The following is a 27,070-nucleotide window of genomic DNA, read 5'->3' as shown; positions in this document are numbered from 1 at the left end:
GATCAGCCAAAACTTCAAATCCCTTTTTTAATATGGGGAAATTGTCATCATTTACAGTTAGATAAAAAAATTTAGTTGGGTTATTGCGGACAACTTCCCAGCTTCTTGAATAAACCTTTGCAGGCCTATCCCTTACATTCAGAGTATCAACAGTCGCACTTTTTTTTAGAATTATTTATTGCAACTTTCTTTAAATCCTCATTTTCTAAATTTAGAGCTTTTAAATCATTTTCCAAGATTTCAATTGCCTTTTTCAGAGACTGTTGTTCTATTGTTTCTACAGCACTGTTGTTCATTCGATTGGCCACCATTTCGTTGTCGGTAAAAGTAACAGCCGGGCATCGTGGACAGCTCCACTGTATATTTTCACTTGGTAAGTTGTTTTCATCTAATTCTGCACAATGGAAATGGTTCCATTTGTCACAAATGTCACATAGAATTCCATTCCTAACTATCTTAACAGCATTTTGAGCACTTTATATCTAAAATAACACGACTTTTTATGGAAGCTGAACCATACTCAACTGTATTACCCGGTGCCATCTTCTCCTTTTTCTCTATTTCCTTGTCATCTTTCCACTTCCTCTCTATTCCTCTCCTCTCCCTCCCTATCCTCCTAGCTTTCTCCCATTCTATGTTGTGTCCTGTTTCTTTTGTGTGCTTGAATAAGATTTTTCTCTGTCTCTATTCTTACATCATCCTTATGTTGTTTCAACCTGTCTTTTAGTCTTTAGTCTCTTTTTTGTTTTCCCTGGGTATGCACTATCACAGACCAAGGAAATAGAGAAAAATGGAGAAGATAAGCAAAGAATGGAAAGGAGTGTTAGAAAGAGTGGAAAGGATGAGAGAAAGGAAAGAGGAAAGAAGAAGGAAGAATAAGGAAGAAAGAAAGGAAAGAGGAAAGAAGAAGGAAGAATAAGGAAGAAAGAAAGGAAAGAGGAGAGAAGAAGGAAGAAGAAGGAAGAAAGAAAAGAGGACAGAAGAAGTCCAGGAGATAAGGAACCTGTCCAGGCTCAGATGTGGAGGAATTGATAAGGCACAGACACTTACCAGGTACCTGTCAATCACCTGTCAGGTAGAGTGTCTATTACCTGTCTGGAGACTCCACATTCAGGAATTACTGACAGGGAAATGTCTGAGATAAGGACTGGCTCCTTTATATTGTTTTGCATATGGACTGCAAGTGTGTATGTAAGATGATGGTTGGATCTTTAGAGCATACTATTGTGAATCTTTGTCTGAAGAAGACCCTGTTAGATGGTGGAAACATTACGTTTTAGTGTATACATTTTTTCTACAATAAATTTTGCCTTAGTCAGCATTTAATTGTTTTAGAAGTAAAGCAACACAACTTCTTCTATCCATGAAAAAAATGTACTTCTTTGTCTGAATACCATGAATTTTTCATGAGCAAGATTTGAACAAGATATTAGAAAATTATAGGCTACAAGATTTCATTCAGCTTGTCACATAAAGTGGTGGTTATCAGTAGCGTAGCATCCTAATGCGCCCATACACCCGGCGTTCCCTGATTTAAAATTTTAAAAATGCGTAAATGCTGTAAATATAAAGTAAAATGTGACTAATTATATACATGTTTGAGCATAATGGCATTATAAAAGCTATTTTTCGCGATCCGTCTACAACGTTCCACTAACAGCTCTCCTAGTAGCATTTCTCTAATGTCTTTGCTTGCCGGATGCCGGCTAGGTTTGGCATACAGGACCATGCCTACCTGTAGGCAGAGAGAAGGAGGGAAAGCTTGTGGCTTGGATCTCTACAGCACGGGCGAAATGCTCTCGCCATACGCGGGTGTACGGAGACCTGCATGGTTCTAGGGGCCATGTGACCTTTCCTGCCTTCCGATTCAAGGCGCTGTACTTCCGATGCAGACGACAGATGTAGAATTCTTACCCGGTTTTTCGCGCTCGTGCCTCTGCTCATGCTGTGTGATGCTACAATAAGCAATATTGACTGACGTAACTTTCTTTAATGACCACTGCATCGTGTAATTTATCGCAAGAACAGTGAAGTGCATTAAAAACTAAAAGAACAAAAAAGTTTTTGTCAAACAAGTTGATAAAGTCCTCGTGGTAGAAGTTCAGCCTGTGGCTGCTCTACCACCTAACCCACAAAACTATTTGTTTAAAAAAATATTTTTTTCGTTAGTATCTAACTGCCTAATATTGTGCCAGTGGAAATGTTTAGTATTCGTTTCAAAACTCTTAACATTGTATGATCTCTTGACAAAATTATTTTAAAATGTTTATCAGCATTCTCAAGATACAATAAACAGTGGTCTGAAACTCTGAATTACTACTAATAGGCACTGTTACGTCAGTAGGGTGTACGATTGTTAGATCATCCACCCCCCTTCGTGTCAGTGTGTTTTGCACAGCGCGAGAGGTTTCAGGTTCGAATCCCGAGCCTACGCATGTTTGTTCTTTGTGAGTGTCTCTTCATCAACTTCATCAATATCATCAATCATATTCATATTTGCGATTAGCCAAAAGTGATAGAAAGCGAAGTAAAATAAACCAAATCATTCAATAGTTGTATCATCCACAACAATGAAGTCTACTGTTGTTCTAAAGGCGCTTGTGATTGAGGTAGGTTTTTTAATTACTTGCGTTATGCCAAAAGGTTTCCTTGATTATAAAATACTGTTTTGCTACACATGTGTTACGTGTGGAGCAAAATACTCCGAATGGGGTGCGGTGTTTCTGACTTGAGCAATCCAATTAAAAATGGTATAAAACACCAGTGCTCCGAGCATTTATTGCACATTAAGGCATCTTATTTTCTACATAAAACAAGCATGAATCATGTTTTATCGGAACCCGGCTGACTTAATGTAATAAACACAATGAGATTGTGATTTTAAATAGACAATACATATGTCAGCTAATTCCATAAGTAAACTCTTAAGCAAAAAAAAAAAAAAAAAAGGCCTACCCTTCCTTCTAACTTGGCGTTCCCATCTGAAATGCTCATGCTACGCCACTGGTGGTTATGTTTGTAAGAAAGATTATTTTCTCCAAATGAGATGATTTTTGTTATTCCATTACAGTTTGTTTTATTGTTTCTTAATGGGGCAAATAATTCCTAAGAATTATTGCCACAATTATGATGCAATATCATAGATATCTAATATACTGGTAGAGAATCCTTTTTTTGTTTGTAAGCATGAAACCAATAAAACTAAGCCTGCATATATGCAAGTTGAATTTCAATATTATTCATTTAGGGATGAATTTGCACAATTATTCTGGTATGTTCTGTCCTGCATTGTTGCCATGCGGTTGAAGGTGTCAGGCTTTGGGCTTAGGCTACAGGATGTGCACTGGTTTGAGTCTCCTTGGGGAAGCATAAGAACTTTTCTCCTGAGAATTTGGGCCGTGTATGGGGCCAGTGGCCACCCACCATCTTAAGGAAATTGGTAGACAGCTATGGATGGAAACCTACAATGACTGGGGATTGTTGTGCTGACCATACTTCACGCCATAACTGGTTGGTCCACTTCTGCTGAGGTATGTGGGAGAGAGGCCGACAGTTGGTAGGCAGGCCCTGGCCCTCACAGGCTGTTACGACACTGGTAATTATATTCTGATATATTCTACCAGAACATAGTTCTTTAACATGTTCTCTCTAAACAATGAGCCACATGTTGTGTATCACTGAATGTGGAAGACTGCAAATATTCATCTATTCATAACATTCTTAGCAAAAAATTAAACCAACATTCTTAATTTCTACTGTTACCACAGCAATTGTTGATTCATTCATAAAAATACAGTTTTTAGCTGCAATGGAATTTTAAGTGCTGTGACCTTTTTTTTTGGAAAGAAAGTTATTTGCACTATGGAAACTGAGCAAACAGCTTTATTGCAGATGGAAGTAATGCCAAGTGTTCACACTTAAAACTCATAAGCTATTAACATAAATTATATATTCAACAAAGTATAATATACACTTCACTATACTCAGGCTACTTCTGAATGCTGGCAAAAAATAACAAAATGAGATCATAACACCAGATAGAAAAAAAAATCCACAAGGATAGCTACATATGTTCATGCTTAATATATCAAGTTTAATGCAGGAAATCTATCTACAACATTCTATTCTTACCCCATATCTTATCAAATCCTTTCTCTAACATTTAAAACAATATTCATATTCATATTCATATTCATATTCTTTATTTCCGTTGACCTATGTCCATAGGTATGGAAATCGTCACATAACAATACATACAGTAATAAAATATTAATACAATTTTAGACAAGGATTACAGTAATGATTTTAAGAACTACTACATGAAGGAAATCCAAATACACTAATAAAAATATTAATACAATTATAGACAAGAATTACAGCAATGATTTGAAGAACTTCTGCATAAGGAAATCTAAATAGAGGAAGAATACACTATTGGAGTAAAATTACATACAATATTTAAGGCGAGCACAATAATAAGCAAAGAATTTTTTTTTTTTTTTTTTTTTTTTAGTGTAAAAATAAGATGTAAAAGTAACTATGTAACTTATACAACATGGAAGAATGCAATATCTATACAGAACCGATTAATGATTATTTTGGCACAATAATAGCATATAGTGAATACTTCATACGTGATAATATAAATAGTATAATTCCATTTTCTGTACAACCGAACCCTCTTTGTTGACAATTTATGTAATTTAATATTTACAAATTTAGAAATTCATTTATTGAATAAAAACAATGTCGTAATAAGAATTTTGTTAATTCCCTCTTAAATTGGGTAGTTGATTCCATTGTTTTCATGTGATCAGGTAATTTATTATACAGGTGGATACCTACGAATTTAGGACCTTTTTCAAGGAGAGTGGTATTATGAGTTTGTATAACCAGATTGTGATTTTTTCTTGTGTTGTATTGATGTACTTCCTTGATACGTTTGGAGAAACTAGACATATCTTGTTTTACATAGCACAGTAAATGTAATATATATAGGCAAGGTAATGGTAGAATGCCAAGATCCCTGAAAATTTTCCTACATGGTTCATTTATTTTCTTTCCTGCCATAATTCGTACTACTCTCTTCTGCAAAATAAAAATTTTTGCACTGTTTCTAGCATTCCCCCAAAATACAATTCCGTATGTTAGTTGTGACTGGAAAAGACTGAAATATGTTATTCTTATTGTCTCCCTGTTTATTATGTTTCTTAAGGTTCGTATACCATATATGGTTTTGCTTAATTTCCCTGCTAGGTGCTCTATATGTATGTCCCAGTTCAGATTTTCCTGTATCCAAATACCCAGGAATTTTATGGAATTTGTATATTTGACGTGTTCATTTTCTATTTTTATTACTGGTTCTTCATTGTTCTTATTTCTTGAATGATGGAATTTTATTGCTAAAGTTTTGTTTTTATTTATCGTCAACTTATTTGTGGGGAACCATTTGCAGAGTTCGTTTGAGGTGTTTTTTATATTTGAATTTAGAATTTGTTCATTTTTGCCAGTTATCACAATGCTCGTGTCATCTGCATCTAAGGTAGTTTTAACTGAGGGTAAGTTTGAAGGCAGGTCATTTATGTATGCTTCTTACAAGTAAAACACATGAAAATTACTGCATAAGAAATCAATTATCATGAGGAGCAACATACATATCTTCTACCTCAACTTGAAAGTAAGCCTAAAAAATTAAATAGTGTATGTTTTTATTGGAGACATCATTTTATTTCTCATGAACGCCAAAAATTTAAAACCAAACACTTACCCACTAATCAAGAGTGCTGAGAGTACTGGAACCCACCCAGAGAATAATACTTCCTTGGTATACTCGTTATTTCTGACTATCCAAATCCACATTGGGAGTAAAAGTAGATAACCTCCAACAATTGCAAACAGCACCCAGTAGTATTCCGCTGCAATAGACCCAGAAATATGTGAAAGAAAATTACCACTACTACTACTACTACTTAACTTGCAAAAATTCTATGGCATATTTATGTGAATTCACAAGGGTGATTATAAAGTCTTGTATTGTGAAAACAGCCAAATTCATGTTTCTTTTGTAGGTGATGTTAAAGATGTTCACCCAGGAAGAGATAACCTATGATTCATGCCAGTGGTGGCTAATGATTCGGAAAGCTGGTGATTGCAGTGAATATATATGTAATATATTTACATATATTCTAATTTTTTATATATTTTTATGTAATTATATATATATATATATAATTTTATGTACATTTAAATCTGGTCTGAGCAGATGCCGATGAATCGGTATTGGAAAGCTTTGGTTGAATTTTGTTCACAGGTTACGGCTGGTGGCCAATACCTTTCAGGCATTTTGGTCTTTTGCAGGATCTGCAAAATGCCATGTCACACTTTCGCAGAGTATAATTAATAATTATCATGTAAAAGTTGAAGTTTCCATTTATTCGGCAACAATATAGTGCAGAATTGTGTGTTTTGTGATTATGTAAGAGGTACTTTAATATTCTGATTCAATTGTTAAATATTTTGAAGGAAAACTGATAAATTGATGCTTGTAATTGGACTGGAATACTCACCCAATAATATTAATTAATATTTTGAAGAATTTCCTAGCATTTGTATCGGTATCGGTGGGAAAACGACTTAACAACACTACACAAAATATTGCAACTATGACAATAGACAATTAGTCCCATCACCCATACCACAACATCAGAATAAATGACTTACATATGATAAGTTATATTTTAAACTCAATTAGGATTGGTGATACATATATATTGGTGGTATGGTTAGTAAATTAGATTATGATTATCCCAAAAAGAAAATATTTATCTTTGCCTAACATGGACATTTTGTCTATTGTTCTACAACACAGGACAGTAAGACCTTGCCTGCTGTTTGCACGGTGCTGCTCTCTAACGGCATAAGAAAGAATTAGCATCCCAGCATTTGCTGCTGGTCTGTCGAATTGCAGTGAAGTCTTCTTCCCTGCCTCGTGACCTTGGTTTATTGCACAGTATCTGCAACGCGAGCTGGCTTAGGCATGAGGATAGGAACACCCAGCTGGAAATTTTTCCAATTGGTTCTGATAGCCAATATGAGTTTTTAGACACTCTGTCAGAACCGATTGGTCTATTGGAACTGATTGGTCTATCGAAACCAATTGGTCAATCGGAACTGATTGGTCAATTGTAATGAATTGGTTTCTATTGGAAAGTATTTTATTGTTTTCAATATATTGCTTATGAAAAATTCTTATCTATACAACTGTAAATGCAATGGAGAAATCATATAAAGCAACTAAAATAAATCTCTAGTAAAGCATGTGGATTTTATAAATAGACCTCGGATTTTAGGTTTTTAACCTATTTTTTTCCTTTACAGGTATGTAAGAAATAATAAGTTATGTCAGCGTTTCGTTAAGAAATGCAACAAATGATGACGTTTTATAGTGCCTAAAAAAAAACTATTTTGCTTGTTAGAACCTAATTTAGGTTTATGTGCCTAAATCAAGCCTCTTTTTAGATTTTTAAATATTTTTCAAGGTTTTACAGGATTTTTATGTCACAGAGAGACATTTGCTTTGTTTGGTCACGAAATAATTCTCTGACAAACGTGTTTGAAATGTACTCTCTGTCGATTTCCCTTCCTCCAAGTCCATAGTAATTTTTCAAAGCTCTAAACAAAGCAAAATGTCTGGTGCCACTGTTACCTGTACAATCCAAAGTGGTCTGATCTGTGTGGTCTTACTCACTTTTGAGTCACTTTGGTGTTTTGTGGCATTCAGGCCTTGCAAACTAACATTCCAAAATTGAAGTTTGCACCACTGACTATGTTTTTGCTGAAAGATTATTTTCACCATATAAGATGTTCCTCACAGACAAAATTGGGGAATTTTACTGTGGATTCCATGAAAAATGTTTGTTACCTAACTATTTTGTGAAGAGTGATTTTAATAGCAAATTTCAAATGGTAAGTTCTGTCATGGCTGTAGGGTTAGGCAACACACATAACGTTGTGCAAGATAGTGCATATTTAAGGATATAGGTAATCAGCATTTTTCAGGAATATTGAACTATTTTAACTTTCCTAGAACCTACTTCAGGATTTTTTGAGCCTAACTTTAGATTTTTAGGATCTATTGTCAAATTTTTAGAACCTATTTTAAGGTTTTTAGAACCTATTTTAGGATTTTTAGAGCCTATTTTAGGAACCTAAAAGCACACTTTTTAGAACCTAAAAATCCGAGGTCTATTTATAACTTAGAAAAAACTTTCACATACAAGAATTTTTCCAATATATGAAAGTTTTTAACTCTCTAGCTTCATTGTGTTTAACACACTCATAAAAAATCGAAAAACATGCTGCTTCAGTCATAAATTTACATGTTGTTCTTCCTTTATACGTGCAAAAACAGCCAAAAATTAGGTTAAAGAAAGAATCTGACCCACAACACTTGAAAATGTGATGAAAAATAAAATAAAACACTGTCGAGGTTGACTTAGTTGATCAAAAGATTGATCATTTTTCCAATTGCATTACATGCACATAAGATTAACCATGGAAATTCCATATTGAAAATAACAAGAACTAATGTGTATATTTATTCCAACTACTAGCTGCTTTAAGGTTGAGTTGGTTCTTAAGAAAGAGTTCTTCTTAGGTATTTATTAAGATTAATCTGACTTTGGTAGTATGCATTAGAATTCAGAAGAAATTCAGATCAAGTGTGTTGTTTTTCCAAAGAACTTCTAAATTACAGGAAATGTGGTGTTAAGAATTAAATTACCTATGCTTTGAGTCAATAAATGAATTGATAACATATTGATTCTACAATATATACAAACTTACGATTGGATACAATTCACAAATTGGAAATTGTCTTGATTTTCCAATTGGTTTCAGTTGAGATTCCGATTGAAACCAATACATTCCGATAGTTGTATTAGGCATCCGATAGAATCTGATTCATTCCAATTGAAACAAATTAAATCCAATGGAAATTTCAAGTGGAACCAATATAAAATTCCAGCTGGGCAATAGCATTGAACCTCGCACCAATACTCCTCATTGTAGAAATTTGAAATCGGTCCATTGCTTAGGTGCTGCAATGTTGACCTGTATGTCTACTCATATACTGTGAAGTCTCGCAGGTTGCCTCCTTCTTTCTAATTTGCTTTTTTGAAGCAATTAAGGGTAAAATTATTTATTTATGTTCAATATATTTAATAGGAAAACAATGATAAAATACTAACAAATAGTATGTAATTTCATAGTAAAATACCCGGTCATTGTGCAACACTGCAACAATATGAGTTACTGCCCCAGGTGCATGCACACTTGCAGGGATTGTCATCATACTGGGACGTGCAGGCATTCTTCACACGGAAATTCCATAAACCTGCTTCCACCATGACTAACATCAGAATGTTGGTAAAGAAATTTAAGACAGTAGGTAGTGCACAGGATGCTTCTGGAAGACCCAGTGTATTGGTTGGAATGGTGCACTAGGTACAGACTGTAATACCATGAAGACCACAAGCATCAACCAGGAGGCTAAGCAGGGAGTTGGCTGTACCACAATTGACAGTGTGGAAGATCCTCCAATATGTTTTAAATATGCTCAGATAGGCTAATCAGGACTGGATCTACAGTTTAAATTGGAATCCAATGAACCTCTGCCAAGCATAAAACCTATGACTCCTTGATTACAAGGTAACGAGATTACCAGTAAACAATCGGGGAAACCCTGATCCTTCATTAATTACTGAAAAAACAGGTATACCATATCCAGATCTTGCATAAGCTGAAAAATGAGGACTATGCTGGTTGCCTAACAATGTGTGAAGACCTGTTGCAGGCAGTGGAAGAGGATGATTTGATGGAACATGTGTCTGTTTAGTGATGAAGCCATCCTTTATATGTTGCAGTGTGGCAGAACAGACATATGGGATCCTCCAATGGGAATGGGACACCCCAATGGTCAATGTGTGGATAGGGATCACCAAGTCCAATGTGCACATGCTGTTCCTTACATAACCCATAGTGACAGACACTCAATATACTGATACGCTGATGTTGTTCCTTCAGCCACAATTGGAGCAGAGTGGAATTTTGGACATGGTGGTTTCCAACAATATGTCCCCTCCCACCCCCTCATTTTGCAAAGATTGATCATATGCACCTAATGCCACACTTCCACATAGGTGGATTGGTATGGGGCCACCTTGCTTGTGGACTCCACAATCTCCAGATCTCACTCACATAAAATTTGTATGGGGTACATAAAGTCAGTGGTGTACCAGGTCAAGTTGAACTCCATTGATCATCTAAAGGACCATATCCAGAATATGGTGGCCAAAATCACACCTGCAATGTTGTCAAATGACATTCAGGGTGGTCATGTTGAAGTTCCCTGAGATGGATTATGTGTTAATATGTGCTTTGGGTTTCATTCAGTGTATTGGTTCTCATCCCAAAAAGGATTCCATCAAAAATGGACTGGGAGAATTTATAATCATCCCATAGAACTTGGCCACTTGTAAGAAATGGTCATTTAACATTGTTCCACATGTAATATACACATAATTTCAGAGCAAATATCCTGTCATGTTTCAAATGAAACAGGTAAATTCTAGACTGTACTTTAGGGATGGGCCGATATGAAATTTTGGCTGATACCGATATAAAATTTACCGATACCGATAACCGATATTCTACTGATCCGATATAAAATTAGAACTGGTCCTTGAAGAACCTGAAAGGTTCATTGACCTCCTTAATATATGTGTACTTCAAGGTGGCTGCAGTGCAAAAGGAGTTGCATATTTAGACATTTACTTTTTTAGAAAGTAGGGCACGGAGATTATCCATAAAAATTACAACAAAATGGCAGAATTTTGCATTAAATTATCATATATTTATCGATATATCGGATCATAAAATAATCGGTAATTTTACCGATAAACCGCTACACCAATATGCCTATATCGGCCGATACTGATAGAGTATCGATTAATCGGTCCCATCCCTACTTTGTAATGATAATACCTGAACTACTTACATTCACACATACATGGATGAGACCTAGAATTACATAGTGAGAAAAAGTATTTGCAAGTTACTGTATTCCTAATTAAATTACTATTCAGAGACAAAAAGTAACAAGAAGTTTACTATTTAAAGATTATTGGAGCTGCAGTTCTTAGGCAGTTAAATACTATGCCAGAGACCTGAGTTCAATCACGGGGAAGTGCTGTAGATTTTTTCATGATTGGATACCTCTAGACTCCTATTAGATGAATACATGGAACAACCCTAGTTAGTTAAAGATGATAGCCAGAATGTATTGTACATCACATGACTAACATATGTGACTAAAATCCTTGGTTCTACTCTTATATAATTTGAAGACACAGTGTTAAGCATGGGAGAAAACTCTACTTTATATATGTATGTTCCCACACACCGTACTAAGACCAGATGATCTAAAAGTATGCAAATGTACAAAATTGTGTATGTTAGTGTGTATATGTACACACATTAAACATGTATAAAATGCAAAGTGTGTAAACATATAAAAAAATAATGTATAAATATATATTATAGTTCTCAATTATTAGTCCTGCTTTAATACTCAAATAAAACTTAATATATCAATGCATAATGTTCTAAAAATTGTCTTACATTTTGTAAGCCTTCTTTCTTTTACAGGCATTGTAATTTAAGTGGACACTCTTTCGGAAACTTCCCCTATTTAAATATCATTCCATGTGTGAACAATGTCCAATTTAGTTGACACTTATTGATATTACACAACCGGATTTTTATGAAGGAATTTACAAAATTTCTATATGTGTTTTCAATTGCTTATTTTTTCAATATGGTGATGGTTTTTAAAGAAAATGTTTTTAAAAGGACAGAACTTTGAAAAATCTAAACTAGAGTTCATTTTAGGAACAGTGAAAAATACTCTGCATCATTTCAGTGACATATTCATGAACATATACAGTGAGTGTAAAAAGTGTTTGGACACCATTGATGATACGTAAACAGGGGATCTGCTCAGGGTTGTGGGTGCAGTTAGGCGAGTGGAATGAGAACCACATTATTCTACCTCATATACTTGTTTATCTGATACAACAGGAAAATACAAAATTTAAAAAGTAAACCATCTATAAACAATAATAATGAAAATATCACATATTTTGAACACAAAAAGTCTTTGGACACTTTCAATTCTTGTCCATATTTTCTGCAAAAACAAGAGCATTTAATATTTTTTTGGATTTCCTTTGGCACGAATCACTGCCTGGAGCCTATCTGGTACAGATTTAACCAGATCTGCAGTAATCCGAGGTGAAATGGCATTCCATTCTTCCTGCAATACTAATTTTAGATCGGATTTGCTGGATATGTTTCTTTCTCTTATCTGTTTCTCTAATTCACTCCATAAATGTTCTATGGGGTTCAGATCTGGGGATTGAGAGGGTGTGTGAAGTTGTTTTGGGGTGTTGTATAACAGCCACAATTTTGTATTAATGGCAGTATGCTTAGGAGCGTTGTCCTGTTGAAACAAGTAATCATTACCCAAGTTCATTTGAGTCGCACTAGCACTCAAATTATTCTTCAATATATCAATGTACATGTACTGATCCATCGTCCCCTCTATGAAATGCAATTTGCCGACCCCAGCAAGTGAGTGAACCGCCACTGTGTTTGACAGTTGGGATTAAGTTTCGTGACTCCAACTCTGTATTTCTTTGCCACCATACCATATGCCTACCATCCGACCCGAAATAAGTTGAATTTGCTTTAGTCCAAAAAAAAATGCCCTTGTTCCAGAAGTCGTAATCATAATTGCGGTGATATAGGGCAAATTCGAGGCGTTTCTTTCTGTTTATTGCAGTAACCCAAAATTTATGTCTTGCCACTCCTCTATGGTAGGCATTTTGTTGGCATACGTTACGAACTGTACTGGAGGAAACTTGCTCACCTCGATCTTGAAGGCTTGCAGCCAATGTCGGAGCACTAGTTTTGGGGTATTTTTGATAGTTCGCAAAATAAACCGTTCATCTTGCACAAAAGCACTCTTGGTCATCCACTCTTCAGCCTATTTTCTACTCTTTTTCTTTCGCCAAAGCGATCTATGATCATGTGCACTGTTGATTTAGGAATTCCAGACAAGTGTGACATTTCCCTTAATGATTTGCACTGATTGTGAGGCCGGATAACTTGCCGACGTTCAAAAACAGTTAACTCTCTCCTTCCGGGACCAATGTTGCACTATCGTGTTCAATGACATAGAGCTACTGCCGGTACTGAGACTTACGAACTGACAGCTGCGAGCCTAGAGGTTGAAGGGGTCAGTGGTACGTATATGGCAGTCCAGGTTTATTGATCGTGTTTCACAGAGGTCCTTTTTAATGTTTTTTTTACTAAGTGTCCAAAGACTTTCTGTGCCCATAATTTTTGGCATTTTTGTTATAATTGTTCATGGATTGTTTATGTTTTGATATTTTTATTTCGTTGTTTTGCCAAGGAAGAAAGAATTTGAGGTAGAACCATTACACTTTTATCCTGCTTACCTACCATCATCCAGAATACCAAGATAATCCATTATTAACGTAACTACTGCAGTGTCCAAACACTTTTTACACTCACTATATATGGCTGTCCAAATATGGACTAAAATGGTATTGAGAGTATTTATGATTTTTTTTTTTTTAAAGTGTGAAACTCAAGAAGTATGGTTTACTTTTTTCTACTTAGTGTGTACCCTTTGTCCAAGTCATAGCCCCTGGGCAACATTCTAAATGGCAGAGTCATGCAGATTAGAAGGGGAATTCCTGATGTATAAATAAGGACAAGTCACCGAAGAATGAATACCCTAATTGAAAATGTTATTAAAGCTGAGGATTTAGCATGTGGCTAACATTTTTTTACTGTTAGAAGAGACAAAGGTTATGAAACCAAAACAACCAATGCACATGGATGCATCAGATTTGATTGATTGATTTTTTATAGTATGGGCACATCAGCACATGGGCTATTTTTGCCTGTCACACAACACAGGGTTAAGTCCCTTAACTAAAACAAAATTCAGAACAGGTCCCTAACAAGAAATATATCTGTTAAAACTTCCTTACACAGTTTTTAAAACTAATTCATTTATTCATTACTTAACAATAAGTAAAACTATACTGTCTCTGAGTACTACAATCTCCTTACCTAGGTTAAAAGGTGAGTCTGTAATGGGGTATTCAGCACACAGAAGGACAAACACAGAACAATGCAACCTCGCAAAGATTATCCTGGCCATGGGTCCAGGCGCCAGAGCCTCGTTGGCCTTCAAATAGCAGTTACTGGGACATGAGGTTGACTTTTAGGTGACTTTCCAGAAGGTTGCCCCTTACTCCCCCACATGAGAATTAAGATGTCCTGCATATTTTGCACTTTCTTTTGTTTTTATTTTCTTAATTTACATAATTTGTCTTCCTCTTTAGGCTAATTATGAATATGAGGGTGAATAGCTATTAGATTAAATTGATGAAGGATCATTGAAACTCAAACCTAGAACTTTTGGTAATGAGATCAATAGGTGACCACAACTCAACATGATCAGCCACGGAGTTGTTGGTGAGTATTCCAGTGGTTTGAATTATTAACTTAAGTAGATAATGGGGATGAAATGAAAATTTTCTGCTTACTTTTACAATTTTCTTGAATGTTTGAAAGGTTTTACAGGGAGGTATCTCTGTATTCCCATGTTCCTCCACCACAGTTCTAGTATAAAATCTCCACCTATTTATTTTCCAAGCATCGGTTTTGCCATATGGAAAATTATGCACAGAGGTAAATGGTGTATTGAAATGACTTCCAGAAGTCTATTTGGAAAGTAAATGTACTAAATTATAAGCATATTGTACAGTAATATATTAGCATATTTGCCTTCCAAATAGACTTCTCATTGCCAAATGATAGATCATTATCAGGCAATAAAATGTTTAAGAAAAACTTTGCAATGTTTTGGGAAGCTTCCATTCTTTAATTAATATTTTTTTTAAAATCACTAATTGAAAGAAAACATTAGAATGAATACATCTTGTAGCTCTATGCTTATATAAACATTTCCATGTTTGATTTAATTTATTTCCATCCACTTGATCATATAGTTCAAATGGCACTATGATATGGGATAGGTCAATTACATGTATAATTTTGAGTACAAAGGAATTAACACATACTTATGCATATTAAAAAGTATAAAAGAGTATAAATTAACATAAAAAATTTAACAAAAATCAAGGTTATGTTTATTAATGAGAAGAAAAATCAAGGTTATGTCTATTAATGAAAAGTATGATCTAAGTACTCCTCTGTTCTATAAAACAAATACTTCATTAGCAAGCTCTTTACTGGTATTTTAAATTTAGTTGGATTACGATTCTTGAATTCCTCTGGCACTTCGTTATAAAGTTTTACACTTTGAAATCCTAGACCATTATGTGTTTTGGATGTGCAGACAGTAGAAAGGTGGAGGGAGTTATGCATACAAATGCTGTATTTGTGTATGTCTAGATTTTTTGAGAAGATTTCAGAATTTGCATGAATAAAATGCAATGTTTCTAATATGTACAAACATGGAAGGTAATATTTGAAATTCATTGAAAATTTGTTTCGTTGGGCTTGAGAGGGATACATTTTTCATAATTTTTAATATCAGTTTTTGTCAAATAAAAATTTTCTGCATTTTGGGTGAACTGCCCCAGAAAGAGATACCATATATGTAAGTACAGGTTGAATCTGTCAAAAATATACTGTCCTTAAATCATTTAAAGATAAAACATTTCTCAGAATTCTCATCATGTAGCAGAGCCTGCTTAACTTTTGATTTAAAATAGTAATTTGCATGTCCCAAGACAGGTTTGTGTCTATCCATACTCCTAAGAATTTTATTGCATTGCTTTCCTTGACGACTTCATTGTCAATAATTACATTTAAGTTTTTTTGTTTGTTTTACTGGATTAAAATTTATTAGAACTGTTTTATTAACATTCACGGAAAGGTTGAAAACTTTTAACAAAGATGCACTTACCATGCATTTCATACAAGAGTGAAGCTATTTGTGAAAGAACAGAAATTGACACAACATCTCCAAAACTGGCAGCTAAAGGAGTTGCTATGTTGTCAGGATTCACTTTGAAATGATGAGCACCAATAATTACTACAATCATCACAAAATCTGCAACAAAAAAATGTAATATTATTATATTAATTATATTAATGCAATGTAAACTGTATAAAATAGTTTAAAAATGTACCACAGATTTCCAAGTTAATAAAACCAAAACACCAATTGCATTAAAATGGATTAAATGATTAAATAACTAGCAAATGCATATTTTATGTTGAATTGTGTGTGTGTGTGTGTGTGTGTGTGTAAGATTGGTTGATTAACAATACAGGAATTCTTGCCATGGCAAGTGTAGCTATGTGGTAATCCCCCAGTCCCCCCTCCCCTTGCCTTTTGTACCACCTTTCCTTCCAAATAATTCAGGCAAGATAAGATGAATAATACAGTGGAACCTTGATAACTCGAACTTCAACAACTTGAATAAAACTTTGATAAGACGAATTTTTGTACAGTTTATGGGATGCTGTTTGAACTCAATAACTCGAAAGTAGAAAGTTGAATTCTAATCAACTCTATAACTCGAAGTTTTAGTCCCACGGACCTCAATAAGTCATAGTGTAGTAAACTTTAGACCTCTATAACTCGATTTTGTCCCTCCATAACTCAAACCTTGGTAAGTCGAAATCCTTGATACCTCGATTTTTTTCCCCTTTCAAGTTCGAGTACTAATAAAAGTTGCCATATCCACAGTTTTAATTATATCCCCTCACATCTTACGATATTCTTGGACAGCTTACTGTACTGCACAAACAGTCTGATTGGCATTATGATTCGCTGCTGAGCAAGAAAAATGACTATTAAAATTTTACCAATTGCAGTGTGTAAAATGGAGATGGATGCAGGTATTCCATCCCCCAAACTTTATATAAGGCAACCCACCAATCATTTTATCCAAAATTACCATGAATGTCTGGAAGGGGAGGGGCAGGCAAAGAGATGTCACAGCCCTCCCCTGGAAATAAATGAAAATTATATATTTTCATTTCATCCACAGTAATTTATGTTAGTTATTATAAGGGCATTGCAGGAACATGATAACTTCAAACTGAATGAGTGTTTTTCAAGGGGTAATGATATTATGGGGGAAAAGTTACCTTATTTTTTTTTCCCCTGGAATAAATACCTTGCTTGCTCCTCCCTGAAAAAAATCCTGCTAATGTCCAACCTGTCATCAAGGTCAGAACAAACATCCCCCACCTAAGTACTTCACTGACCAATTGCATATCAAAGCTTATTTATGCACACAAATGTCAATTGTTTAATTGAACCAATAATATTGCAGTGCCTCCTCGATGGTGCAGTGGTAGCGTCATTGCCTTGTAATCAAGGGGTCCCAGGTTCGATACCCGGAACATAGTGGTTCGGATCCCACTTTAAACTGTAGGTCCAGTCCCGATTAGCCTTACTGTGCACAAAGTGGACTTAAAAAACCACATCAAACCAAACCAAACCAATAATATTGCAGGAAAAGCTCACTTGAAATGGGCATCCTTCTCCTCTCCCAGAAAAGAAATATAAGAAAAATATGATGTTTTATGTAAAAAATGTAATTTAAATAGCAATATGCAGCATTAATTGTGATAGAGGACTAATAACTACAAATAAGAGTTTACTTTTTGTAGTGGAAATCTCAAATATTCTTATTTAAGCAGTATTTGATGGGGCAATGTCACTTTGAAAAATGCCACTTTGTTGCCCCTCTTTTTCAAAATTGAAATTCTCTGGATGGCCTTTTTAATGATCGTATCTTCATTATAACATATGCTTTAAAGGAAAACTAGATTTAAAAAATATCATTAGAAAATAATTTGGAGCCGTGTCATGCCATGCAATATCCACACTTGGCTGATCATAATTTATAAATTGGTGGATTGATAGCTGTGGTGTTAATAGATATACCTTAGTGAAAATTTTAGTTAATATTTTTCATCGGGATCAGGATACAAGTTAAAAAATTATATTCATTCATTTCTATTACACCTACTAATAGAAAAATTTATGTAATGTATCAAGGTAAGCTTCAATGAAAACAATTTAAGGACCACGTGTAGGACTGTAGTCAATTATCCATAAATGTTTCAATGTCCTCAGTGTGGGAGAGGATACACAATTTTCATATGTATTTATGTACATTTTAATTTTATAAAGTTTGTTCTTAAATTGCGTTTTTACTTTATTAGCAACTACATTATATTAAACATTGTTATAGATTTTTAGATGCAAGTAATACAGTAGACTCGTGATTATCAGAGCTAATTGGGACCAAGACTACCTCGGATATGGAAATACTCGGATAGTACGGAGATAATGTGCTAATAGCTCATAAATGACGAAACAACACTTAAACTATATAGTCATTATTTATTACTAGTATGAGAAGATTACTTTTTCAAAAAGTCTTTCATAGGTTTTTGGACTAACCTCTTTCCTCTCTTCGACGCTGCGATGTAACGCCAACACTGTAGGGAGAGTAGATCAAGCGGCATAGACTCTTCTTGCTGTTCAATGTAAGCTATAGCAGCTTTGATCACCTTCATTCTGTCCCTCAGAATGTGATATTTTCGGGGTGCTCTCGTCGGTGTTGTGCTCCTCGAAATTTTCTTCAGGATTGATGACCATATGAACAATAGCGTCGTCAGTCAGCTCCATTTGTTGATCTTGGTTACACCACTCTAGGACATCTTCATTTTCGATTGGCGTTTCCACTAGTAGCTCATTAGCTAGCTGGACGAGTTGAGAGACATTTTGATTGTCTAATCCCGGCAAAGTTTTGTTGGATTTTTCCAAGCCAAACAGCATTTTCCATGATCTTTGAAGTGTTGAATTCTTAACTTCATCTCACGCCGTCAAAATACAATATAAAACATCTTTCACCGTTATTTTTTTTCAGAGCTTCCGTTATGCTCATCCCTTCATCCAATCTTGAAATCAACACCTGAACACACCGGTGCCTCCGCCGGTAGTTTCTTTTCATAGTCTCAAGAACCCCTTGATCCAGGGGCTGTATTAGTGAGGTGGGAAGGCAATTGACATTAACGTTTTTAAACGCTCTTGGGTTTTTTGACTTTCCAATCAGGAGGGGTCTTAACTTAAGGGAGCCAGATTCGTTGGCACAGGCTAAAATGGTCACTCTTTTTGAACCCAGGAGCGGTTTTTTTTAATTCGCTGCCAAAGTCTTCCTAGGAAGCATTCTGAAGTTCAGCCCATGTCTCATCACAGTTGAAGATTTGATCTGATGTCAGTCCTTCAAGCAAATGAACTTCTTTCATTTTTGATTGAAATACAGCAACTTCAGATGAATTAGCAGACAATTTTTCCCCAGTAATGTTGAGCTGTCTAATGGCATATCTTTTCTTCCATCTGTCCACCCATCCATCGCTAGCGGTGAAACCTTCTTTGCCATCCTTAAACTTTTTTTTGAAATTCTATTGCCTTAGCTTGCACCATAGGACCACTTACTGGACTTCCCGCGCCTTGCAGATGTGAAAACTACAAAAATAAAGCCTCAGACGTCTGCTCATATTCACCTTTTTACATCGTTTTCCACGTTAAACCATTGCCCCACTCACACTTTGACTCGCCCACTTTTCAATGTCCTTCCGCTTACGTCTCCAACAGACACTTCCCCTACTCCTTAATCAGCAGCAACCTTTTTAATAGACTCACCTTTATCCAACCTTTTTTACTGCATTGAATTTTGTTTCCAGAGAAACCACACACCTCTCCCGTTTGCCACTCATACTACATTACTCGCTTAGAATACGCCTACACAGATTTAAACACCACCGTAACAATCGGATACACCAACAATGTAACGAACACATGCAACGGTGACTTGACTCCAACTTACTAGTAAACAACCAGGGGGTGCATTATGAAGCGCAATGTTTTCTAACCACTCCCTCGGTTAACGCGGAGCCTCGGTTAATCGCAAGTCTACTGTACTAGAATGTAATATAAAATAAAAAAAGCTGCTGATATGAGGGAAACAGGTCAAACAATTTCTGGCAAAATCACTTCCAAGCATAATTTTTTCTATAAAAGAGAACACCATATATTTTGGCTTCAATTCAAACGTTTTAGGCATTAAGCATGTCAACATTTTTGTGAGAATATTTTCATAGCATTATTTTTTTATAGAGAGAGAGAAAGAGAGTATACTTTATACAATAATAATTTTCTTGATTATCATGTAATCAAAAAAAAGTTAAAAATGTATTTGTTATTGTTTGGTATTAGCTAATATTTAATTATGTTGAATACTATTGAATTTAAATAATAGTGGAGCGCGCTCTTAATCCTGCAGTAAATATATGAATTTTTAACATGAAAAGTTTACTTCTCTTTTCTTCATTACCATAACTTTTAAAGAATCATTGATCACTTTTAATTAATTTCTTAACACAATACGCAAATTCTCCATAAACACTGTAAACCCACAGAAATTAGTTTTTCTTACAGTAGGTATCAATCACTTAGAAATTATTTGAACAGACAAGAACCTCATGAAAAATTTAGTAGAAAAATTATTCTGTATTCTTAATTTCTCTTAAGAAATTTACTTTTTAAATATTTTTTTTGTCATGTTCTTCAACAGTAGCTATTGCAATTAACTTATTTTCCTTACAATGGAATTCATGGCATCAAAATAGGTGGAACATATTCATGAATATTCTCATTCGAGTTTATCAAAACAACAGAATATATACTGGTATAATGTGGTTATGTCTATTGACTGTTAAACTGATGATCTCTCCTCCAGATTGATTAGTTGAATGATTTGGTTTATCTTTCTTCACTTTTCTGTGATATCTGGCTAATAATGAAGATGGGGATGAATGATGAAATCGATCAAGACACACTCACAAAAAAACACCCATGCCTAGGTCAAGATTTGAACCTGAAACTCCTGGTCATAGTGTGCTGTGCTAACTACTCTGCTACAGAGGTTGTTGCTCTCTTCTCCAGAGGTTCGAATCTTGTTTCATTGTCTTTATTCTTTCATCTATTTCATCTAATCATCATTTATGCACATCATCTCAAGTAATCAAAAGAGATGGAGAAGTGGTAAATCACTGAAATATAATGTGGAAGTTGGACATCTTAGTGCACACATTTTGGTGCCATGTAATTTTGGTGTCGCACATTTTGGTGCTAGACATTTAATGCCTTTCTTTTTTGCACACACTTTCACCTCTGGCCTCTGACATTCAATTTCACTTTTCAGTGACTATAAATACTAAATGTAAGTTAATGATGGATTTTTTAACTTAAATGGAAAGGCCTGAAATGATAAATTGTACTGGCAGGTGCTCTCTGAAGAGGCTGAACCAGGGCATTGATTAGGGCTACCGTACGTCCTGGTTTTTCCGGACATGTCCTCTTTTCGGACCCTGAAATTTGCGTCCAGGCAGGTTTTTACTTTTTGTTAAAATGTCCGGGTTTTTACTTTTATCCAATCATCATAGGTCAGAGATCACGAAGTTACAACTTCTCGAATCATTAAACGTCTGATGTTGACAGTACTGGACGATGTGCTAAGCATTAGTCGTTTGTTGTTACAGTTTCAAGTTCCGGTCGATGTGACTTCCGCGTCATTCGTTTGTTCGTGTTTCGAAGTGGAAGTTCGAGTTTGCGAACACGGTGTAAGCAACTAATATGCCTAAAAGAAAGTTCAAGATTACTAATGAGTTACAAGAAAAGTATTCATGTTTTAGACGTGGTAGAGACGATTTTAGTGTATGGTTTGTAAACCCAGTACATATGTGTCTGGCAAACAAAGGAGGGCTAGACTTGCAAGCACACGTGGAGTGCGAAAAGCACAAAAGATCCGTCAGAGGTGAAGCTTCATCTACAAAACTGACTCACAAAACCTGGCAGTGAACATGAAGATAAAATAATTTTATTTAATGATGACAAATTGTATTTATGTAATGTTTTCGTGTTTGTGAATAAATTGATGGTGTGTGTGTGGCTTTCAAAGAAAATGTCCTCTTTTTAGCATTTCAAAATATGGTAGCCCTAGCATTGACACACTTGTAAATGATGAAGTTGTGAAATTTGTGAAGAAACATGGCTCATGCACCAGATGTTTGTGGACTATCGTAGAGTGAAATGAAGACCATTGACAGCAAGGCTGCCTGCAGGAGTTTTTCTAAAGGGGGACAGCAGCAGTCAGTGGGAGAAATGTGTGGTGATGCTATCCTTCCCCAGTGCTAATATCTGACACCTTATGCCTGTCGTAAATATAGTACAGAATAGAAACTCAAACTCTTCTTGATAGAAGAAGTTGCTGATACATTCCAAAGATCATGCTAACCCATAGCATTTATAGAAGACCAACAGAAGCAATAATTGCACTAACTTTCAGCACAAACATGTGAATTAAAATACTACATAAAGTACTGTACCTACAAGTTGGATTGGAAATCACAGCTCAATGTGTCATCTGACGAATATATGAAATATTTGAATTGAATAACATTGAATCAATGCAAGTTATTAATTCAGATCCTTGGATATTTGTAATGGTTAAATGGAAACTGTTTCCTTATGCGTTTCACTATGAGTGAACTAAAAGCAGTATGACAGTAATTATATTCTTGCCATATCTTTGGGCATTCTTGGAAATCACACTTTTATTTATATACATGCTCTCTCGTAGTTGTTTTCCAGAATATAATTTCCTTTTCAATAATTGTTCTTTGATTGCAATCCTCAACATTTCAATGTACCTCCTAAAATATATTTTTTGGGGGATAATTTTAAAGTTGAGATTCTTTTTTCTGTTCTACATTAAATTTCTCCTTGAAGAGAGAGTGTCACCATAATGCATGTCCAGTTACTGTGTCTGAGTTTACAATCTCTGCCACTATTTTTTTATTTTCAAAATCCTCTTCAACATTTTCATTTCAGCTCTTCCATCATCACATGTTCTTTCATAATTTGCATGTTGTCAAAAAATTTTTATCACACATTCTTGCATGTGTCCTTCTTGCTTGTTTTATTTCTGAAGTTGTGCTTTTCTATTTGGCACACATAATTGGGAGAATTTTGCTCTTGAGGCACTAACTTGTAGGAGTGCAAATTTTCAAAAGTCACAGTTAAATACTGGATTCTCCTTTGTAGTAGGAAATTTCTCTTATCATTATCAGGCTAAGTTTCTTTTGCAATTAATTTCAATTTTGTTGTTGTTCTTTGCTGTGCTTAAATTGTGTTTTCTAGCATCCTTTGATCAGGTCTCCCTTCCGTGTACACTGCATATTCCTTAAACTTTATTAAGTTCAAATTCCATAAATATGACTTTTCTGCCTTTTTTATATAATATAATATACATAATATATTTATGTATTGATGATAGTGGAAGCATAAAATTAATATTTCCTCACTTTAAATAATTAAAGTTATTTAACAATATCTACAGATCCTAAGCAGGTAAAAATCTGATCGAAATTATGTTGTAAATATCAATATATTAGTGGTTCCTCTTGCTTGAACTGTTAGTCTTAAATTGTCAGGAATTTCACATTTCGGTTTATTGACACCAGAGAAAACTATGTGCTATAATTAAGATTTTAATATTAATATTTATTGGTTGTTTTCTTCTTTGCATCACAATTAAATCACATCTTTCAAATCTATTATCCTGATCTGAAGTCAATAGTATCTTTGGAGTTCCTCTTCCATCTTTTGTGCAACTGTAATTTCCAGTTATGATTATTTTTCTTGTACTGATGTTTCTGATGAAATGTTTGCTCTATTCTTTAGAAATTCTGAAGTACCAAATTCCATGAAATCCTGTTATTTCAGTTTAATTTTACCCTGAACTAAAATTTTCCCACATTTATATAATTTTATTTCTTATGAGTACTTTAGATTCACTATTCACGTGTTTATTTATATTGCTCTTGAGTTGTAAAATAAGCCTTCATGTGGAATTTATGTAAATGTGACAACTTCTATTTAAGATGATAATTCTGTTCCTTGCTGTTGATGACTATTGTTAACTTAAGATAAGTTGTTGCAAATTAAAAGCTAACTGTAAGAATTTCAACTCTAAAAGACCTGCAGTTTCATACACTTCAGATGGTATTCCAAAATAAGTCTGAATATTTTCTTCTGACTCAAGTCATATCGTTCAAATGATTTGATCTTAATGATTCATGAGTATTTCTTCAAGATCTGCTCATTGTTTTAAAAATTATCTACAATAAAGATCTCATAGAAAATAAGTAAATTCTTTTGCACATCAGCTCAATTATAGGATATTTCCATTTCCTATTATATAGTTTCCAAATATGCATGCATTAATTCATCATCAGGATTATTGTATTTCTGCATTATTTTGATACAATAATGCATGCAAAGAAGTTATACCTGAATTTCATAAAATCAGACAATGTTAATAATTTGTAATAGACATATATGGTGTAAACAGCCTTCTAGATATTCAATTTCAATTATTATTATCAGGAACTTGTGCACACAAATATCAAAATATTATAAATGAATGAATATATATTTTTGGCAAGTTGATAATGTTGCATTCAACATTGCCAGTGCTCCTTCAACAGAATACTTGATAACAATAAATAAATTGAAATTATGGATTGTTGAATTACATTCTATGAAAATTGAACCAAGCTTCTGATTAATTTCCCTCATTTTCTTTATTTTCACAATGAAATAATTGGGGTACTTCAATTTTTTCCACAATTATTGCACAATTTAATAATCCATATTTCTCTATAAATTATAGTCAAAGATATTCTGATTTTTTAAACTTATATTCCTGTCAGTTCACTACATAATATAATAATGTGAACACCAACGAATCTAGTTCTATTATTCATGAGGTAAAAGCAATGCAATATCAATAATATAAGTACTTAGTGCATATTTTATAACTGTTCTCTTTAATTTGAAGTCATTCACATCATTGCTAAGTGATATTTTTGATCACCTTTGGAATGAAAATATAATTAATTGCAAGAAATATTTCTACACTGTTAATGCTTTCCTCTATTACTATTCTCTGATGTTTTAGATTGCTTTTCTTGTTTTTTGGGCCAACATAATGACAATGCAGTTATATAAACAAAAACCTGCATATATTTTCATGTTGGGTATTTTCCATTTCTTTAGAATTTCACTAATGATCCTGCTCCTTTTCCTACTCATCTGTAAGATTGCAGTTTCTCTTAGCTCTCTCTTTTCAGTGTAACCTGCCACATTGTTTGCTCTATTTCCCTCTGTAGACACAACATACCAAGAACAAAGCACGCTGTTGTTGCTGTCACAACACTGGATGCACTTAGTAACATTGCTACATAAAATTCAAATGTTCCATGAACTGCAGCTCCAACAGCCACAGCAAAAAGTGCTACTAAAATAGCTGCAACCGTAGCTTGAATCTGCAATGAAAGGAAAGAAACAGTGTTGCATAGCGGAATAATGAATCAGACACACACAAAGAAATTAGCAATATTTATAAACAAGACAATGTTTCCAAACTTTCTATAAAAATAAGCAAATAGTAATGCAACATTTCAATAAAAGTTCAACAATAATTTCAATAGTGTTATAAATAAACTATTACTTGCAACAGAATTGAGGACTAAAAGTGGTAAACGTTGTAGGTGCCAAAAGCAAAAGTGTTGGGAAATTGCATCATACCGCACATCAGCCCGTAAGAACATTCACACTAGTGACCTCTTTACACGCCCTTTGAACTACTTAGAGGGCTACCAGCCACTTTTCACGTTTACCACATTATAAAGCATGGCACATTGCACAGTTTAACATGGAAAACGGTGTTTGAATTATTTTGGCACTTACAGCGTTTACAAATTTTAGTCTTCAATTAAACATGAAGTAAGATATCAATATTGCTCTACAAATGAAATTGTAATTTTTGCAATTATTGTGCCATTTTATAATATATTTTATAACTTATATACAGGTATTGTCAGTACTGGAAGTGGAAAATGTTAGCTGGAGTCTTAGGTTTAGCTGGGGAAATGCTCCTATGGTTTAACATGATGACAATGAGACAGCTGGGATGGTGCTTTGCAAAAAAGTTGTTAGAAATTTTATATTTTTTGACAAAAATTTAGCGGGGATATCATCCACTTGGATTCCCCCTCACTTCAAGCACTGGGTATTGTGAATAGTTACATGTTAGAACAGGGAAATTTTATGCTACCTATGCAACACTTCAATAATTCTTAGAGAGCCTTCCTGATGGCACAGTGGTAATGTTGTCATCTTGTAATGAAAGAGGTTTCAGGTTCGATACCCAGTGGAGGCACATAGTAGTTCGGACCCCACTTTAGACTGTAGGTTCAGTCCTGATTAGCCTATTTGGCATAAAATACACTTAAAACAAACTTCAAACTTCAATAGTTCTTAGATTGGAATTTCCAGAATGTAGGCAACGTTGACAGGCTGTTTTCTAAAATTTTATATTTTATCATTATTTGAAATAATAAGTTATCCACCACAATTATTTTGAAAATGTTTCATGAATAGAGCAGAAATACCTGAACTAAAGCTATATTTCCATAGATCATTTTCCATATCGTCTTTCCAGATTCCATATTCCCCAAATTTGCTTGAGTAGACAGTCGAGAGGCTAGGCACATATCTAGATTTCCCTTGAGTCCTAGTAATGCAGGTACTAAAATGAAAATCTGTGACACTTGCTCAAACACTGGCCAAAACTGCAAGAATAGAAACGGTTTTCAAAATGTATTACAATGTTTATAATCAGAGTAAAATATTATTCAACAAATGACAAGAAAACAATCAGTACACTAGATTTAGTATACAACATATTAGTAGTTACGAAAGAAATAAAGAATAGTGTTTAGAAAGGCATTT

At 34.5% G+C, this 27,070-nt stretch overlaps 1 protein-coding gene across 5 annotated transcripts in view; it reads right to left on the bottom strand.

Annotated features, from left to right (window-relative positions):
- The window catches only part of LOC145984143 (solute carrier family 41 member 1-like), a 251,261-nt gene that overhangs the window by 16,203 nt on the left and 207,988 nt on the right, over nt 1–27,070 (bottom strand). For all 5 annotated transcript variants that reach the window (XM_083117593.1, XM_083117594.1, XM_083117595.1 and 2 more), the window contains 4 exons: nt 26,731–26,910; nt 25,458–25,602; nt 16,091–16,237; nt 5,768–5,915 (listed from right to left, as the gene is read on the bottom strand). In XM_083117593.1, coding sequence (XP_082973719.1) covers nt 5,768–5,915; nt 16,091–16,237; nt 25,458–25,602; nt 26,731–26,910 — 620 coding nt within the window. The remainder of the gene's footprint in view (nt 1–5,767; nt 5,916–16,090; nt 16,238–25,457; nt 25,603–26,730; nt 26,911–27,070) is intronic.

Source organism: Lepisma saccharinum, chromosome 2 (genome assembly GCF_977018435.1).
Source record: "Lepisma saccharinum chromosome 2, izLepSacc3.1, whole genome shotgun sequence".
NCBI lineage: Eukaryota > Metazoa > Arthropoda > Insecta > Zygentoma > Lepismatidae > Lepisma > Lepisma saccharinum.
The sequence above is the reverse complement of the archived record's forward strand: the minus strand, read 5'-3'. Positions and strand labels throughout refer to the sequence as shown.